Source organism: Uloborus diversus, chromosome 4 (assembly GCF_026930045.1).
Source record: "Uloborus diversus isolate 005 chromosome 4, Udiv.v.3.1, whole genome shotgun sequence".
Taxonomy (NCBI): Eukaryota; Metazoa; Arthropoda; class Arachnida; order Araneae; family Uloboridae; genus Uloborus; species Uloborus diversus.
In genome coordinates this window covers 99,903,758-99,924,419 of record NC_072734.1, presented here as the reverse complement: position 1 = coordinate 99,924,419, position 20,662 = coordinate 99,903,758, and the positions used below count along the sequence as shown (strand labels likewise).

The window sequence follows — 20,662 nt, the reverse complement described above, 5'->3', positions numbered from 1 at the left end:
GGTCCTTCTTTCCATGCAAAAATTTAAGATAAATTTACTTTATCTACCAGTTTGTTGGCACTCTCAGCTTCAATGAGATGACATCTTCCTCTAGATTGACTATTCACTAGTCCAGACTGAGGAGTTCAAATAAGAACGAAACTGCAGTCTCTGAATGTGATAACCGGGCTGTCTGGTATATCACAGGTAATTCTGCTTTAGCTCTGGCTTGGGGTGGTAACTTACTGCTAAATTACTCCCATTAACATCTCTCATTTTGAAATAATCAAAATATAAATCTAATCCATGTATGCATTTTAACATATTTTAGCCAAACTTCTATATCAAACTTAAAAATAACCATTTTTCATTACAAGCAATGTTTTTTGTTTGTGAAATATTTCACTACAAGTTTAATTAATTTTAATTACAAGTATTGCCGAGCTATTTTAGAAAAATGTTGAACCTTTTATCTACTTCAGAGTGGTTATTATTTATACGTTGATTCTCATCTTATAGCCTGATATATGGTGTAAACTTTTGTTTGGCCTCTGCTTCTTTCATGCTTTGGTTCAAGAAAGAAGAAAATTTGGGCCTCTAGGCTGGAATATTCCATATGAATTCAATGAATCTGATTTAAGGATTAGCATGACACAACTTCAGGTAAGATATTGTGTGTGTGAGTGTGTATAACTTAATTCTTCATAAAATACTTCTAACTTCATTATTTAATTTTTATATTGTGTTGAAAAAAAGTTTGTGTTGAATGACAAATTTAACTTATGATTCAAATACTAAAATGATCACTTTGAACTTTGGAAGTAACTCTGATAAATACGTATTGTGTGCAATATTGCATACTTTTTTGAATTTTTTTATAAGATGACTAAAGCTGCATCATTTACACAAAAACATACATGAGCAAATTGAGTCTTGTTTGAACTAAGCTTAAATAAACCGAAGCTGTTTTCCATATTTCAATGAATCACTAAGTTCCAGCAATAACCTTCACTTTATTATCATGTAACTTCAGTTTACTGAAACATAACTAAGAATTTGAATATATGTTTTAATATCGTTGTTTCAACCAAAAGCGTTGACTGGTTTGTATGGAGATTGAAAAATAGCAGTATAATATCCTGCCTTTACCCTATACAGACACAGCATGGTCATCAATTGTGATAAAGATGCTTACTTTTGCAAAGCTAATACTACAGCTTGATTTGTAAAGCAGATAAAGATAAATTTCTTTTTGTAGCTGTTTTTTAAAAAAAACTCTGCAGTTTAGGATAATGGCAAATGCTGCAAAGTGCTGATTTTATCTGAACCCATCAAGACTGAACCAGATCAGCAAATTAGGAAAAGTTTGGATAGTGGTACAAGAAACTGTACAGGGATGCCTCTGATAATAAAAGCAGTGGATAATAAAAGCAGTTAGTGAGTGTATCAATCAAATTTAGTAATATGATAGATTTATAAAATATTGGGCATGGACAACTTTATTTCACACATTGTGCTGGCCAAGATTTGACTGTTAGAATTCTGATGTCTCTGTGTGTGTCTTGATTTCTCCATCTCCCATTTCCTTATTCTTTTGCGCATTAGATGAATGTTTTTGAGTTGGCGTGGTCAGCCATAAAAAAAAGAGAGGGGTAGTATGTTTAGATGTTTGGACAGTTTGGATAGTTGGAGTTTGAATAATAGATGCTATACAGTGCGATGTTCCCATTAATTTTTATGAGGGTATACTCCCAGTAATCAGTTATGCACAATATGTATATGCGATCATATACATAATGTGTAATAATATGAAAATTTTTTAAGCTTCAGGGTATATGCTCTGTATCTAAAAAATGTTTGAGAGTATACGGCGTATATGGAGTTATACCCTATGGGAACACCACTATGGCTATACCATATCACAAATTGAAATACGAAACTAGTTGATAATGGCATTTACTATCTGAATCAGAACAGCATACACTTGCTTCTTTCATTTAGCTAAAAATAACACAGATTGTACCATTAAAAAATAAATAATATTAACAAAATTTAATTTTTAAAAAATGCTATATTTTCCTTTAATATTTCAAAGCAGTGTATTGTATAAAACTAAGACAAATGTTTGGTTTAACTTTTTAGTCAACTTCACTAGGAAGCTTAAATAATGGTTGAACTGATAGGTATTATATTTTCACTCATTTAATTAGTGTGTCAAACGGTTAAAGATGTAACATAGTTCACTAAAATTTAATGGAAGAGTTATGGCTACAAATACCCCACTCAAAACAATCATATAGAAATTGTGCATTACTTTAGTCACTTGTTTTGGCACTAAAATGACAGGGTGTAAGTTTCATGATAATTACATGAACTTTTTTGAATTTATTTCCTTCAGTTTTTACTTGACTATGCAGATTTTAAACATTTTTTTAGATGTTTCTAAATGATTATGAAGAGTTGCCTTTAGATGCTTTGACATACCTTACTGGAGAGTGTAATTATGGTGGACGAGTAACTGATGACAAAGATCGTAGATTGCTCCTTTCCTTGTTGTCATTAGTTTATACACCAGAAATAATTGTAGAACAAAATTACAAGTATGTTTATGTTTTGATTTGATTGGTGTATTTTGCATTAGAATTATTTTTTTATTTTAAAATAATTAGATTTTAAGTTGGTTTTCAATAACTTATCAAGCAGAAGCTAAATATTATACAAATACAAATACAAAAGTGAAGACCAGCAACAGGCTCTGGACCCAGCTAAGCTGTTCCTAGTCAATTTACAATCCCCAGTGAAGATCAATGGCCCTCTTAAAACTATCTACTCCCTTGCTCATTACCACCTCTTCCGGTAAGCTGTTCCAAGGTTTCACTACCCTGCTAAAATAATAATTTTTCTTCATATCCATGTTAGCCTGAGATTTAAATAGTTTAAAACAATGACCCCTTGTCCTGTTTTCAGGGTTAAACTTTAGCCTGTAACATCTTTCATTTTAATAAATTTAAACAGCTGAATCATGTCCCCTCGGTCTCTTTGCTCAAGACTGTACATTTTTAGCCTTCTAAGCCTGGAATCATAATCTAAGTGGGAAAGTCCACTTATTAGCCTTGTAGCCCGCCTTTGAACCCTTTCCAATACATTAATATATTTCTTAAGATAAGGAGACCAAAACTGAACAGCATACTCCAAATGAGGTCTAATCAAACTTCTATATAAGGGCAGAAGAACTTCTTTAGATTTGTTTGAAATAGATCTATTGATAAACCCAAGCATCTTATTGGCTTTGTTACTAGCTATGCTGCACTGTTGACTAAACTTTAAATCTCGACTTATTAAGACGCCCAGATCAGTAACTTTTTTTGCCTGACTAATGACTGAACCTTGCAAACAATAACTTGTACACTTATTTCCATGCCTTAAATGTAGCACTTGACATTTCCCAACATTAACAGCCATACCCCATTTATCAGCCCACTCCGTAATATGATCTAGATCCTCTCGCAGCTGATTTGCTTGTTCTTCATTTTCTACAATCCCCATAACTTTGACATCATCAGCAAAACAATTCATGTTCCCAGAAATATATTTTTATGAATATTGTTCATAAAAACAAAAAACAAAACAGGCCCTAACACTGATCCCTGAGGAACCCTGCTTAAAACCTCACTCCATTTAGAATAATTTCCCCTTACAACTACCCTTTGTTTCCTTCCGGTCAGCCAGTTTTTTACTCAAATGAAAATTTCCCCTCTTATTCCTATATCAGCTAACTTGCTAAGTAGAGCAACACGCTGTACCTTATCGAAAGCTTTTTGAAAATCAATGTAAACAACATCTACAGGCTTCTTATTGTCTAAAGCCATGGTAACTTTGTCATAGAAATGTAATAAATTAGTTGCACAAGATTTACCTTTCCTGAAACCATACTGAAAACTAGTCAATAGATTATTAGTCTCTAAAAAATTTACTATCTTATTTTTTATCAATGTTTCAAAAATTTTGCGAACTACCGAAGTTTGACTCACAGGTCTATAGTTTCCCGCACTTCCTTTAGACCCTTTCTTGAAGAGCTGTGTAATGTTAGCCAGCTTCCAATCTTCTGGCACTGTCCCTGAGTTATAAGAAGCGTTGAAAATATTTACAATTACATCTGCTAATTCCTCTGCACATTCAACTAAAATTTTTGGATAAATGTTATCTGGTCCCAGAGCCTTAGTCTCTTTACTTTTTTTCAAATGAAGTAAAACGTCATCCCTGGAAAATACAATGTCCTCAAGCTGTACTATAGCTTGTGTCTTGCTGGTGTCAACTGTTGAGATACAGTTGTCGTTAAAAACACTAGAAAAAAAGTTATTAAGAACATTAGAAATATCACTATCGTCCTGAATTAAAATTCTGTGCTCATCAACCAGTGGCCCAATATGACTATTTTGAACTTTCCACGATTAGCGTATGCAAAAAACCTCTTAGGATTCCTGTCTATGTTATCTGCCAGTCTTTGCTCCAACTCTCTTTTCTGAATCCGTACTAAATACTTAAATTTACGCCTTGCCTTACAATATTGGAGCCGATTTGCACAGTGGCCAGTTTCTTTAAACCTATGAAAAGCTGCTTGTTTGTAATTTAGAGCGCTATTAGTATCCCTGGAGAACCACATTGGCCAAATTTTTGTGTTGGCACCCTTTCTCCTAAAGGGAACATAATTCTCAACCGTTTTTGTTAGATTTTCCTTAAACTTTGCTCACTGAATGTATATATATATTTACTTGCAGATAAATATTAAAATTCTATATTATATTTCTACTTGCAGATAAATATTAAAATTCTTCTGTTATAATAATTAAGCCAGTTCGCCTTCCCACCTCTCTAAAATTAAAATAGTGCTACCTTTCAGTATATTATGTGATTATTTTTGGTATTTAACGAAAATTTTACTCAGAGAAATAAGAAATGCCCATCCATTTACAGCGTCTGAAATCATTGGTAGTCCACTGGTCTGAGATCACTGAAAACTGCTTCTGATCAAGATAAAACGGAATTCAGTAGTCTGTAGGATTAGTAGACAATCTCCGTAAACTAAGCCATTTCATAATATTTTCATTTATTTATTTATTTTTTTAAAACACTTTGAATTAAGATTCGTATAAAATACACAGATGAAATGAAAAATAAGTAAGATTTAAATAAATGCTTATAAATTTGTGAAGGAACATATTTCATGTTAAATTAAATTCAGTGTTAACTTGGACCAGTCATACTGTCTACAAACTAGCATATATTCATGCTAACTGGTCTGCAGGACCAGTTACTTCTTTTAAGAATTTCTACCGTTGCATTAATGGGAAAAATAACTATCCACAATGAGTCCGCAAAAAACTTTTATGAGAAAATGCCAAAATATCCTCACCTTAAAATCCAAATAGTCATTCCTTCAAGTTTATTCTAAGCATGTATCTAAATATTTGCTACACATTAAATTAACCATGCATGGCAGGGAGGAGGGAGCAAAATATATGAAATGTTCCATATGTATAATTTTCAATTTTGTTTGGATTAAGCCTTGATATTTTGAGGATTAAAGTTCATTTCATTTTTTTATTCTGAAGACTATCATTAAAAAACTACTAAGACCTGTATAGCTATGCTCAGAATTTGTTTTAAGTAGTCACATTTGTATTTCTATTAAACTTAAATGCTTTTGAAATTTGAAATCATATTATGCAAAACCAGTGCTTAGAGAAAAGAAGGAGGAAAAGTTAAAAATTTGTAAAACTTAATATTCACCCAGTTTAAGCTTTTTTGTAAAGTTTGCCTGTTTCCTAACTTCTGTTAATGTCCAAGCCAAGAGTATGTAATATAATAGGATGTTTTTGATTTATATTTGTTTGATTGTTTTAAAAACTAGGTTTACCATTTAGCAGTGTCATAATGCTTAGATGTCGCAAATGCTTTGAAAGTTTTCTTTAAAACAAGTGAAAATTTTTTAAGAGAATTCATATTTGTTTTTTCCCCCCAGCTAAACATGTAATATTAAAAAGAAAACCTTTCAATTCACTATCTGATGAAACTCCTGTTACCTGTTTCAGGTTCTCTGAAAGCTCCCTATACTTCATCCCAGATCAATTGGAACACAATGATATTGTAGAATATATCCGTAGCCTGCCTATTAATCCACATCCTGAAGTCTTTGGTTTACATGAAAATGCTGATATTACAAAAGATAATCAAGAAACACAACAAGTAACATTGTTTTCATAACTCATACAAAAGTCATTCTAACTTTTAAGGTTAACAGGTTTTTTTTGTCTAAGTTTTCATCCAAATTGTCTAACTTTTATTCACAACAACACTTGTAGCAGTGATAAATATATTTCTTGTTCAAGTATTTTGAAACAAGTATTTTATCTCAAAAAGAAACCATAATGTTGTGTGCTTTTTTTTTAAAATTATTTCTCGGTTTATTCTTATTCATTAAAATATAAACATTATAATCCATAAATTTTAAATGAAATGTGTTATTTTTTTATTGTTAAAATGTACATCTCTATTTACTGAATTATATGTTACTTTATATTCAGGTTTTTAATTGTGTGTAGTATCATGTTTATTTTATATAATCAGATAAAAAATTAAGGTAATTTTCACTTTCTTTTTATTCATGTTGCTAAAACCATACTTGTTTTTACTAACTGTCTGTTTCATAGCTTTTGGATGGAATTCTTCTAACTCAAGCTCGATCAAGTGGTGCTGGAGCTCAAACCTCTGGTGACATGATCTATGACTTAGCTGCTGATATCCTTGAGAAACTTCCTGCAGATTTTGATATTGAAATGGTATAATTATTGTTTTATAAACTTTAAAAACTTAACTTGGTTGAAATGAAAATTATAAATCATTTGATTTCTCTCTTATATGAAGGGAAAAAAACAATTATGAAATTACAATCAATAGTCAAAAAAGTTAATTTACATGAGCAATGCTGCACCCAATGGGAAAGTTTTATGACAACTGCTACTCAGCTGAATTTGGCGATGTTTTTTATTGTGTACAAAAAATATAAGTAACAATAATATACATAAGTAGAAGTGCTATGTGTGATATGCATTGTTATACAAGATATGATCATCTTTTTGCTTGGCTACAATAAGATCTAAATATCAAAAGTATCTATTATATAACTTTTGAATGCAGTATAGTGTAAATACGATTTGAAAACTGGAAGGGGCTTAGGGATTTGCAAAGGAGGTTTTACTTTTTATGGATTTTTTTTTCAAGATTTAATCTGCACATCTTGCTATAGTGCGATAGAAAATTACTCATTTTTTTTTCACATGTTAGCTACAAATTTGGTTTGCAAGACATTGTTTTTCAAATATTATTAAGGCGATTGCAGTTATTCACCGTGTATGAAAATATATGATTTTATGGAGTCTTTCACATATGTTTGAATATTTTTTTCCTGAATGTTCTACATTGGGCTGGAATGTTTTGTTGAATAGGAATAGAACACATTTGTCTTCTATAAATTAAAAAAAATTAAATAAAATAAGAAAAAAAGAGCAATTTATTCTAGAACTAATGATCCAAAATTCAGTATACTCTTGATATTAGGAAGTCGAAGGGACGGTAAATTTTGTTTCAAGATATCAAGTTTTTGAGATAACAAGGTCGTAATCATAATAAAGTAATCTCTTTATAGTAAAAAAAGTAAGGTTTCAAAGAAATTCTAGAAAGAAGTCTGTGGCGGGCATGCGTCCAGGAGACCCCATTGCACCTACAGTCTTCAAATTTCGTACAAAACTACTTCGAGCCCCAGGGGTGTGCACCTGGGGTTTTATTTTTTAAAATTCGAATTATTTTTTTGTAATTAATTTTTTAAGCTCAAAAATCACATATTTGCCTATTAAAGGGGTGAAAAATTACTTGTACACATTAACATTATATATCGTTGGAAAGCGTAGAATTTTCCACGTTCTACGCAATACGGCGGGAGTTATTTGCGTTTTTAGGCACTACTTCTTCATTAAATCTATCAGTAAAAAACAAAGGAATTGTCCCACAGTTTTCTTTTTGACACCATTGGAAAGAGAAGCTTTTTTTACTTCAGATCTAATTCATCCTATGGTGGAAAAACTGAGCTTCTATCTCCAAAGAGAAAAAGTTGTAAGCCATTAAAAATTAAGTTCGAATAAATCTTATCTCCATTTAAATTATTGATATTCTATTTGGCGTTGCCATAGTTACGTCTTTTCAATTCGCATGTTTCTTCCTTTTTATTCACAAATTTTAAGGGTTTCGATTTTAACGGAAAATCTTAGACTCAACTCAATTCAAGCCCCGAGCTAAAGAGCAAAATATATTACTAGAGACCACAAATATGAAAGCAAGTTTTCAAACGTACAAAACAGCAGTTTAGCAATGCTCAGGAGCCCTTAAGCCCTTATGGCTCTGCAAGTTGGTACGAGTTATTTTGGAACCTGGGGAAGGGGTGCTTTCTGACCAAGCCAGTAGCCTGGTGGTAACCAGTTTCTCTCTAATTGACAACTTAAATCCTTGTGAATCAAATAAGATTACGAAGCAGGGGGCTGGTGAATGTTAAAGAGCAGGTAGCAGAGTCCCTAGTATTCTAAAAATTAGTCACAATAGTTGAAAATAAGTGGAAACATGAAATGAAAATTGAAAAGAAGTCTTAAACCGAATGCAAAAATTTTAATTTTTAAAATGAGCCAAAAATAATAGAGAAAAGAATAAAAAAGAACGCTCTAGTAAAATAGCAAAATGTAGTGATTTACTATGACTAAACTGATCAAAGATTTGGATTACCAAAAAGTTACAGAACAGTTTCAAACAAGTTTTGAGTGGAGATGGAAATACAGTCTAAAGGTCCAACTAAATGGTGCGAGAAAAGGGCGAAAAGCTTTAGGTAGGTTTCTTGGGCTTCTCAGGACTTACATTTTCTGAAATTTCCGCAGGCTCTAGAATTAAAGTGATAGTAGATAAAATTCTCTGAATCTGTCCAAACCCCTGAGAGAAATTATGAAGTGTGTGAGGAAATATTAATCCAGTTGCTTCAAGACAGTAAACTGCGGTTTTCCCGAAAAAATATTCAATGTAACAAGGTTTTTATTACATATTTTATTATGTTGATAGCACTTCAACATAAGAATGAAAAAAAACCTTAGGTAAACACTCAAAATCAACAGGGAAAATAATTTTTCGTCACATCGAGCTTTTTGAGGTATTGAGAGTATACCGTATTTTTTAAAAGCTGCTTAAAGCTTACTCCAATAGTGAAGACTTGATTGAACAATACACACAGAAGTTGTATTTCATCAGCATGCAAAAATGAGAACCTGTTTCTTCATATTATATGTTTAAACATCACTTTTTTTCCAAAAATCTACACTTTGCTTATTACTTGATATTTTTCCTAGTTTGCATATTCTTTTAACTATTCTTCACAGTTCTATGGCAAAAATTTATAATTTAAAGTATGAGTGTGTAACATTTACTTTTGCAGTACCTAAAAAATAAAATTAGCTTGCAACCCCCTCCTCCCTTTGATTATGTTCGGTTCTATTCAGAAGCATTTCTATAGCTCTTTGCCTTTCGTTCTGAAACACGTTCTGTTCACTTCCTATCTAAAAGGACTGGATGAACTCGCTTTAATCTATTGGTTAACTCAACTGAAAGATTTGTTATTAATTTCAACTATATACTTTATCTTTCGTTTTAATTATAGGTAATAGAAAAGTACCCTGTTGTTTATACTGAGTCAATGAATACCGTTCTTCGGCAGGAGTTGATACGTTTTAATAGATTAACATCTGTTGTACGTGATTCTCTAAAAAATCTTCAAAAAGCTGTAAAAGGGCTTGTTGTAATGTCTTCCGAATTGGAGGAAGTATTTGATTGTATGTTGGTCGGAAAAGTTCCCGCCATGTGGGCTGCAAAGTCATATCCATCCTTAAAGCCATTAGGTAGTTATATAACAGACGTATTAGCTAGGTAAGTTCATCCATTTTGAATTTTTTAAAAAAGCATGTTGAAATTTTATGTTGTCTTACTCTGCTTTAACCTACTTCTTGTCTTGATTGTTTAAGCATATAAAGTTAGTGATGTCTTCCTAAATAAAAAATAAAGAATAATAGTAATAATAAACTATTGTTATACGTATATTGTATCAAGCGAGTGAAGTAGTACAATCAGTTCAAGTGTGCAGCAGCCTGCCAAAAAAGCATATTATTGGAAATTAGGGTAAAACAGATTTGTATAAAGATATTAATGTTTAAACAATAAGTATAATGTATTCTGATAATGTATCACTTAAAATTTTAAAGTTATAAGGGGAAAAAGACAAATAAATGATAGATGTTATGAAAAATGGGGAGCATATTGTGGCAGTGATAATTTCAGTTCAATTTGGGTATTTGGATTAGATTAACCCAGAAATGGTTCGCAAAAGTAACGGTCGACTCTGAAGGCACTTTTTGAAATTAAAAACTTTGAAAACTGAAAAGCACATCACCCCCTTCCCGTATTAAGGCCTGGTTCTCTTTGTGGGTCCCAAACTGCCATCAGCCCCTTCTTTGAAAAAGTTCTTCAACTGAAGGAAAAAAAATCCAAAAGGCAATATCCAGCCGCAAAAAAGAAAAGGCAAGAATAATGAGGACCAAGTGCTTTTATTTTTATTTTCAAATTTTGTCTGTTCATAGTTCCAGTTTACATTTTTTTAAATTTGTTTTTCTGGAAGAGTGTTTCGCATCAATATTTCATCTTTTTTTCCAACATTTTGAAAAACCTGAAATCAACAGGAGACACTTCACTCCTTTCTCAAAAATAACACATACCATATATAGGGAACTCTGCCCCTTTGAAATCCCTCGAAAAACAGACAATATGTCACATAAGAACCTTTTTTTTGCTGGTTATTTATTCATTTTTTCAGTAATGATTTATTTTCAACAGGAAGGTGGTCTCCGCAGTTAATCAAAATAACATTACAGATAAGAACAACTGTGAAAGTTTCTGAGAAGTACACCAATTCAGCTAGAAAACGAAAATGTTCTTTTTCGTTTTTATTTTTATGAAAATCCTTTTTCGTGTACGATTCAAAATAAATTCATTTTCCTTAAAAAGATTACCAAAAGAAATCACACTAATGCATTTCTAGAAGAAAAACAAAAACAGCTCGGAACATAACTCATGTTCCGACTGCCCGTGCATCTCGCACGGTAGTCTGACTCTTGTCAGTAGAAAGTGTCTTACACTTTTTAAAAGAAAACAGAAATTAAATCAATTCAAATTAAACAAAAACATATTTAAAGGAAATTAAAAAAAAGAACCAAAAGAATACTCAAATCCCTTTGCGGGCATCATGGATTTTTTTTCGGACACCTCTTCCCCGCAGCCATTCCTCCCCCTTCTCTTGAGTCTCCAAACGCTTCTCTGCCATCATTACCTTCACCTGGCTTGTCACCTGTCTCAATTCAAATTCTCAATTTCAAATTAGTATTTAATTCTCCCTAACTGAAATTCCTAATTACAGCGTGACAAGCCAGTAACCAAACAAAACACCCCATCACTTGATGCGAAGCCTGAGAACTAAATTCGAATGTCTCTGATTGGTGCAACGTCTCACGTGACCTCATTCGCCACAGAGAACAACACTATGAGTGAAGAACTGCTGGTGAAAGGTCTCTCCTCATTATAAATTGTGAAAGAAGGAGAAGACACAGGGAAAATGCACACTGTGATAGAAACTCTATCACACATATCATACTAGAATGTAAGAAGGCTACAACTAAAAATTACAGTGGACTCTATTCTCAACACTCATGAAACCAAACTAAAGTGTGCAAAGATTATGGGATGTTTATCATAGAGGAAGACTGGATAATGCATAATATTTATTCTATTGTGATAATGGACTACACTCAATACTTTGCCTAGTGAGTTATATACCAGTTACTGAGATAGAGGGGTTAAATTTTGGATTGGTGGTTTGTGCAATGTCTAATTGAACTCAGTAGGACCTAAATTCTTGTATTGCTTTCTTTATTTTTTTAATTAAAAAAGTTTTACTTAACATTCAACAATAAAATATTACAATACAGTTATCAGTACAAAACCAGAGAAAAAAGAATGATTTTTTAATCGATTTTTGCATTGTGTATTCTCATGCAAAGTACATATTATTATCCACGTGAAAAGGTTTCTACGTGATTCTCAGCCACATATTGCTTGTTGGTAATCCTACTTTAAAGATATACTACTTGATGCAACTAATATCCATGCATATAGCAATAATATCCAGGAAACTTTTTCTTCTTCCTCCCTCCATCTTCTCCTGAATGCCCTTCAACCATTGTGATAAAATTGTGAGTGTATTTCAGGCTTTCCAGTTTTATTCATAGGAATTCCAGAGTACCAAATTGAACATGTTCTGTATATAGAGTGGAAATAGTTGAACAGGTTTGAAAAATAGCGTTCAGAATACTGAGGTGTTCATATTGAAAAAAAAGCGTTCAGAATACCTTGGTGCTCATATTATAGGGTGTTCAGAGTACAGAGAGGTCAGCCTATGTTAAGTCTCATTACATACTAAAATCAGAAAATGAGAACAAAACAATCATAATTTTTTTTGTTGTGGTTTAAATTATTTTTAAGAAAAATTTTTTTCCAGGGAAAAAAATGAATTACATCTTAACTCATTAAAAGTTTGTTTTTGATTCTTGTTTTGGCATGTAATTGTGAACTAAGATTGACACATTTTCACTATTTAAAGAAATGCTTCATTGTAACCTTACTTCCATTTATATTACAGTGATTCATTTTTTTAAGGTGGGAAGGTGATGTTGGAAATATTAAATTATTTTAAATATTTCAGCATTTTTAATTTTTTTTGTTTTATGATTCAGAAGACTCTTGAAGCTATTATGTGCCAGAAGGAATTAATTTTAGTTTTTTTTTTTTTTTGACTGAGAGCACATTTGTGTCCGGGGGAGGGGGGAGTGCTGTTTCTGCAGAAAATATCCTAGGATGCTGCATTTAACTGTATTATTGAGTAGAAGTATAAACTAGTACCTCTTATCAGACCTGGTCATTTGCAAAATAGTTAAATAGTTGCCGCTGTGTTTTTTTGGGGCGATAAGGAACTCTGCTTTTTCTGTGCCAGAAAATGAATTCTTTATAACCCCAAGATACCTGTGTGTTACATTTTTGAAATTTTGTGCTTTGATATTGGTAAAGTAATGGCAATTTTCAACTACACTTGTTCAGTTTTTGATATTAAGAATTATTTGTTATCATTCAAAACAGTTACATAAAATTTCTAATGGTGTAAATTGTTTTATTTCTTTTGCAATTCATTTTAGTTATATTTTCTTTCTATTTTTTATATATTTATTGCAAAATTTATTTATTTACTTTTTTATTATAAGTTTTTGTATTTCTGCTTTTCAATCACTCATTGTTCAAATAAAAATAATTTTTATAAAAAATAAAGGTGGTTTTGTTTTTTACTGGGGCTTGTATTTTCAACATTATCCGAAGAAAAGGGGGGACAAAATCTCAACTTAATGTGCACATTTTTAAAGGATATAAGTCTTTGTTGTTCATAGTTATTGCCTTCCATTTGTCACTATTTTTTGCAAGTTTCAGAAAGTTTAGGACTGTTTGTTTATTTCCATGAGTATTTTTTAAATTTTGATGCATGCTAGGAGCAAGCATTGAAATGGCAAATTCCTCTTCTTTACTATTTTGCACTTGGTTTTAATGTTGCTGAGACATCTTTATATACAATAGGAAATATTTGATGCATTCAGGATGAACTTCATTTCCAAGTTTTTATACTGAATTTCAATTAAAACTCCCCACAGATATAGGGGGAATTTGCTGCCCTCAGAAGTTTCTGGCCGGGGCAGAGGTCTCTCCTTGCTCCCCCTAGAATTCAGCACTTCCAAAAATATAACGACCGCTTAGTACTACAGAAAAGTTCAGTGCCAAATTCTAAGATTTTCTGAGCCTGGTGGAGCCAGGCTCAGAAAATGGTGGTACGAGAACCAGGTGGTGGGACTTGCTGAGAACCAGGTTGTAGTGAGCCATCTCTGCCCATATTCCTTCAAGTTTTTATGTTGAGCTTTCATGAAAAAGGGGAAAAAATACAATTATGGTTGATTTGCCGCCCAGGGCTAAGGCTATGCCTCGACCCCCCTCCCCCCCAATCCAGCACTTGAAAAGTTGCTGAAAGAAGTCCAAGAAAATAGATTTTAGTTAGTTTTTTTTATTTAAAACTTAATATGTATCCTAAAAGATACTTCTAATGCTCTATAAACTTCTATCAATTTAAATAAATTATTAAATTTTAGATCCTCAACCTGCTTTGAAATATATTCTATAGTAAGGCAAACCTTACCTGGCAGCATTGCGAAGGCTATGCAGATCCTAATCACAGCATTACAACTCTGCTAGGTTAGGTTTGCCGCAATTATAGGTTTGAAGATATGTCTACGAAGATGCTACCAAATAAATCAGTGTATTTTAGACACATGTTATTTAAGTTTGAAGAAGCAATAAAAAGGAAAAAAAATTAAAGCAATGTAATAATAATAATTATTTGAAAATCACTATACATTGATTTTCAAAATGAACCATATGGTTGCCCCATAGAATATAGATTAATGTGAACCATAAAATATATCTTGTAGAACCTTCCTTTTATTGATGGAATTAAATAATAGTTTTGAATAAAGTAGAGAGAAGAAGCTATCTTTTGTGTTACATTTTCTAAATCAGTGTGGTTTATGAGGGTCAATGAAACTTAAATATATAGGAATGTGGAGACCAGAGACACCCAAGAAATAAAATGAATCATATATTTTATTCAAACTTAAAAAGGATAAACATAATACCGATTCATTTTATAAACGAGAAACCAAGGTGATAGTTGGCACTCATTTCCTGATAAAGTTTCTCAAAATCATTCATACTTTTTACTTTCATGCTGATATGAAGTTTAGAAAAACCTTATAAGTAGTGTTTTCAAAAATTAAAGCAGTAAGAAGGGACAAACAATTTTTTTTCTGCACATTAAATATAACAATATTTTCTGAGCAGGAAGGACTGGGGCCCACACAAATGATTAGTGGGCCTCTAGTTGTACCAGACTGACCAAAACTATTGGTCTCTGGGAGAGGCTTGCCGACTTATACACTATTCTGAACCATGAACACATGCCAGTACCTGTGATAAATAATTACCATTAATATTGCTATTTTCGGATTTTCATTTGTGTTTAAGTTGTTTACATAAAAGCAGTGACAGCTCCTCCTATCTAAGTACATAAGCAGGTGACCGCCCGAGGAAAGCAAAGAAATAATTTTATTAATAAGTCTAGTCCAAAACTAAATAATGATTTTTGTGTAATGTTTCTCAAAATTTTAAAACTGAATGTGTGAAGGGGTAGTTTCGGAGATGAAAATACACTGGAAAAAAAAAGTAAATAAATAAATAAAAACAAAACAAGAAGTTGATTGCAGATTTTCTGATTATGCCTGTGTAATTTGTGGTTCTCCCGAGCATCAGGGACGTAACTAGAGGGGGGCAGACGGACTTGTGCTCCGGGCGCCAGATTTTAGGGGCGCTAAACTGACAAAGTAAATGCTCAAATTAGTTTTTGTAAAAAAAAAAAAAAAGAACAAATTATTAGAAGTAAAAAAAAAAAAAAAAACTCTCAGTGCGGGCGAGGGCAGAAAGCTTGCATGGTTTAATGGGATAAAGCGTGGTAAAGATAGACCGAAAGAGAGCGAGGATGGCACAGTAAATAGCATGAGAGTATTTTCTTAGAGTGGCTAGTACTTGTTATATCTTATTTAAAGAACCTCCCTCTCGGAAGAGGAATATAGGAGCAAAGCTATGAGAAGTACAAAACAGCAGAAATGCTCAAATGTCATTTTTATACAATTTAAACGTCATAAAGCTGCCAACATGATGTCTTCCTCTCATTTACAATGACGAGAGCTTGTCTACCCCCATTGGCCTAAGGGGAAAATCATTGCACTCTTCTATTGGCCTAGTTTAGTTTACAATTTTTCTCAGTCTTGGAGAAAAATCTCGTACTATAATAATGGAGATTTAATTTAATATGCGAGAGGCTGCCCATTTTTGTTTAGAAAATACTAAGGTTTTTAGAGATAAATTTAGCTAAAATGAGAAATTTTAGACTTAGTTTCGACATATTTTTGCCATCCACACAATATTTTCAATGTTCTTAAATCATCTACTTCAATTAATATGTTAGAAATCAACTATTTTTTATACCTCTCAAATTTTGCTTTGGTACTTTTGATGCATATTTATATTTACAATAGAACCTCATTTATCTGGCTCCCGTTTATCCAGACGTCTGGCTCATTCGGATCAAATTTGTAGAGTTAAAAAATATATTCACTAAATTGATAATTCTAAATTAATGATAGTGAGAACGAAACTATAAATGTGCCAAATTTTCGCTTATTTTGATTAAATACACAACTGCTATATATAGGTGGTTCAACAAATTATTGTCATCTAATAAACTATGTGACGTATTTGGAGTGTCAGTCTGATATCACTGCCAGCTGAACTATTAATGACCAAGTATTTGCGAAAAACAATTCTATATAATTTTGCTGCAAAAGATCGTTTTTCCCTGCTAATAAAAGATAAGTTTTCTTATTTGTGAATTAATTACTGCTTATTATTCGTACTATCTGGATTTTCGTTTATTCAAATTGCCTTCGGTCCAAGTTAGTCCAGATAAATAAGGTTGTACTGTAAATGGAAATAGCTTGAAAAGAAACTCACTGAAAACATGTAGTGTTAATATGTTTTAGATTTTTGTGTTTTTTTTAAAGGTTAATAGAAAGAATTTTAATATAAAGCACATTAGGTATCTGTTTTTCTAAAAAATGTTTTTCAGATGTATAACTAAATACCGGAGTTGGGGAATGCGCGTCCTTCATAAAAATTAGCTCTTGTAATAATTAATATTTAATTATACAGATTGTGACAATTTAAAATGTGTCGAGTATAAAGTTTTCAAAATAATGTTTAAATAAGACAATCTGATCAATTCGAGCTATTGTAAGTTGTTGGATTAAAATCTATTTACTAAGTAGTAGCAATATTCAATTATTTTAACATGAGAAACAAAAACAAAAAGCCCACTAAATTTTTCATTGGAGTAAAAACTATTTCACACGTTATTGCGACATATTGTTGAATACTGTTTTTTTTTTCTTACATATTTCTTCATAGTAGTATAATATAAATACTCAAAAATAAATAATTGAAAACATTTCTGTTTTATTGTTTTCATTTAAAGTGGTAATTTTAAAATCGCATCTCGATACATTAAAAAACAAAAAAAAGTAACGTCAAAGAAATTGTGAAAAGATGCCTGTGGCGGGCCTGCGTCCAGGAGACCTCAGAGCTCCTAGCCTTAAAATTTTGTACAAAATTACTTCGAGCCCCAAGGATTTAATCCTGGGGTTGTTTACTTTAAATTTCTAATTAGTTTTTTTTTTTGTAATTAATTTTTTAAGCTAAAATTTCACATAAATTGCCTTTCAAGGGATGAAAGATTTCTCTCATCCCTTAATATTTCATGTTGTTCCAAAATGATTTTTTCTGCATCAAATAAAGCTTGTAACAATTTTATCAACAAATTAGAACAGCAGGTATAAGGGTTTCTATTTTAGTGAAAAGTCCTATGTTCAGTCCGGAGCTAAAGAGCAAAATATATTATTAGAGACCACGAACTTAAAAGCAGTTTATTAAACGGACAAAACTAGCGTATTGCAATGCTCAGGAGCCCCTTTAGCACCAGCACCTATAGCTGTGGAAGTTGGTTAAAGTTAGTTTGGAACGAGGGAAAATGCTCTTCAAAGCGATTATTTTTTTCAAATATCATCTCATTTACGCATATTTCAATCAAATTATTTTTATATTTTCGGGTAGAAGTGGGATTGTGTTCAAAAAAATAGCTCTTCAATTAAACTCTATTTTTTATGGGAGGGAGAGGAGATTTTTCATTTTGTTCGAAGCGGAACTCGTAACGTGTTTTTCAATCTGATTTTTTTTTTTTTTTGACAGATGATTTAAATCTTCGCGAATCAAATAAGATTGCAATGGGGGTTGGTATGTGTCAGTGAGCTGGGGCAGAGCCACCTGATAAAAAAAAAATAACGCAACAAGTTGTTAATTACTCTCTTGTGGAAATACAAAATAGTTTTCCTTGAAAAACTTCGTATGGAAAATAATAAATGAAATATTTAATGATTTTTACCCACTATCGAAATATTAAAAAATGCTATCCTGTGTATACTGTATAAAAACTGATAACTACGTAAAAGTCGCATTTATAGGCTTATCAACACATGCGGCCTCCTTATCACTGCCCTAATTTAAATTTCTATTTTTTAAATAATAACTTTTTGATATTTATTTTTATGGGAAGGGGGGAGGGGCGCCGAAACGAGGTCTTGCCCCTGCTCGAAAATGACCTAGTTACGTCCCTGCCGAGCATCAGCATCTAATTAAAATTATACTTGAGAAATTTAAGAGATCTGCCAGATCTTTGACTATTTTGAGTCGGGGCAAAAACTTGAAACTGCTGCCCTTAACCCATCCTTTTTTAAAAGTTTTTATACTTCGAGTTTCAGCAAAAAAACCCCTACAGAAGTAGGGTGAATTGACTCCCCTCAGCATAACCCGGAAGTTGCAAGGTGCTGAATATTTCCTTGCCTCAGTCTCAAACGTGGATCCACACTACTGTGTGAGTTAGGAGAAAGGAACTCAGGATTCCCCACATTTCTCCCCCCCCCCCCCCAGAGCCTGATTACCGCAAGGGCACGCGAGGCACGGGCCCCCTCTTAGATGTCAAGGAGGCCAAAATCCCCTTAATTTATAATTAAAAAAATAAATGATGATTTCACTTAGAATCTAGAGTAAAAGGATATCATTGATATTTTTGTAAATTCCAAGACAAGAAAAAAATCTCTGATTTGTTGATGAAAATTCCCCTTAAAAATTTAATCTCTTTTGCAAATCAGAAAACCACTCCAAGTTTAGTCTGTATTTAACATTAAAAGCTATATCATGGATAATTTTGGTATTTACTGAAAGGGGCAAAGTTTAGCCTCACCTTATATAATTTATCATATGCTACGTGTCTCTGCTTTTGAAATGTATATACCATATTGAGATACGAGATACTACCAAATTTAGCATGGGTGTGTTATACGCAAGTATCGAAATATTTTATTGCTTTATATTAAGCAGAATAACAGAATAAGCGGGAATATGGGGAGGGGGCACAAAATGAATTTCGTCCCCAGTGTCTTCAAATATCTTAGTCGGGCCGTGGTTGTGGGGGGGGGGGGGGGGGGGGGGGGGGGGAGAGCTGAACTAGAAATGTGCCCCAGCTCCAATATCAGAATGATCGGGCTCTGCCCCCCCCCCCCCCCCCATTAACAATTGCTTTTGCGAAACATGTGGAAACATGGGCGTATGGTTTTGCAAAAAGGAGTGCACTTGCACCCCCCTGATGCCCTACTGATGTTTATGAAAGAAAAAAAAACGAATTTAAATTTAATGTTTTTTAATGTATCAAATTCAAAATAGTGATTAATTTTAAATATGTGAAATTAAATTCATTTTAAACTAAGCGAAAATTACAATAATTGTGATTAGAGAAATAAAACTTTTAATGAAAACAAATAGTAAAAATAAATTCTTCCTTCGAGAGATGAACCAATTGAATGAAATAAAAATTTAAAGCAATAAAGGAGAAAAAATATTAAAAAAAAAAATGAATGTACAGAAACTAATTGAAAAAAAACAAAATTTTAGCTATTTAAACGCTAGAGCGACCCCCGCACTAGCGAAGCTTGAAATCGCTTTTGAATGATACTTGACGAAAAGGTGTGAAAAACCAGAAGAAATAGGTATAAGAAAAGAATATCACACCAAACTTGACCAACACAAAAAAGTTAGACCGTAGCCTACGGCTAGACGCAACAAAGCTGAAAATTTACACAAAAATAACATTTTATTAGTACATTAGTCCATAACTACGTGTCGCATCGGTGGTTCAGTGGTAGAATGCTCGCCTGCCACGCGGGCGGCCCGGGTTCGATTCCCGGCCGTTGCAATAACAATTTTTTTTACAGGATCAAAATTTGATTTTTTTTTTTTGTTAGGGAATGAATAGCTTATTCAGTTTCAGTTTGAAACAAATCATTGTATTCTCTGCAATCAATTTTATTTGCACGAAAACGAACGATTTAATCATTTAGTTTGTTGAAATAAATTAATTAGAGAGAGTTTGCTGTTTCTTTCTTCAATGTTCTATGTTTTAAAATATTTATTTGGTCATTTTTTGAAAAAAAATATTTCTTTCCTTCCGATGTTTCGTGAACTTGGTAAGAAAATTGTTTTTTCAAAGAAGAAAATCGATTGTCTCAATTTGTCTCCCTTCATACTATTAATTCCTCGTGTAAAACTAAACGAATTTATGTTTACTTTTGCTACTTTACCTTCTTACTTTCGTGGGCCCATTAGCTCAGTTGGTTAGAGCGTCGTGCTAATAACGCGAAGGTCGTGGGTTCGATCCCCCCATGGGCCATTACTTTTA

General features: G+C 32.5%; 1 protein-coding gene and 2 non-coding genes across 3 annotated transcripts in view; all 3 read left to right on the top strand.

Annotated features, from left to right (window-relative positions):
• LOC129220726 (dynein axonemal heavy chain 3-like) overlaps nucleotides 1-20,662 on the top strand; it is a 157,256-nt gene that overhangs the window by 125,814 nt on the left and 10,780 nt on the right. The window contains exons 58-62 of the mRNA XM_054855156.1: nucleotides 499-642; nucleotides 2,416-2,579; nucleotides 6,072-6,225; nucleotides 6,690-6,818; nucleotides 9,728-9,993. Of these exons, the coding sequence (XP_054711131.1) occupies nucleotides 499-642; nucleotides 2,416-2,579; nucleotides 6,072-6,225; nucleotides 6,690-6,818; nucleotides 9,728-9,993 (857 nt within the window). The remainder of the gene's footprint in view (nucleotides 1-498; nucleotides 643-2,415; nucleotides 2,580-6,071; nucleotides 6,226-6,689; nucleotides 6,819-9,727; nucleotides 9,994-20,662) is intronic.
• Trnag-gcc (transfer RNA glycine (anticodon GCC)) lies at nucleotides 20,109-20,179 on the top strand. The gene has a single exon. It is a non-coding gene; the product is annotated as a tRNA-Gly (tRNA).
• Nucleotides 20,580-20,653, top strand: Trnai-aau (transfer RNA isoleucine (anticodon AAU)). The gene has a single exon. It is a non-coding gene; the product is annotated as a tRNA-Ile (tRNA).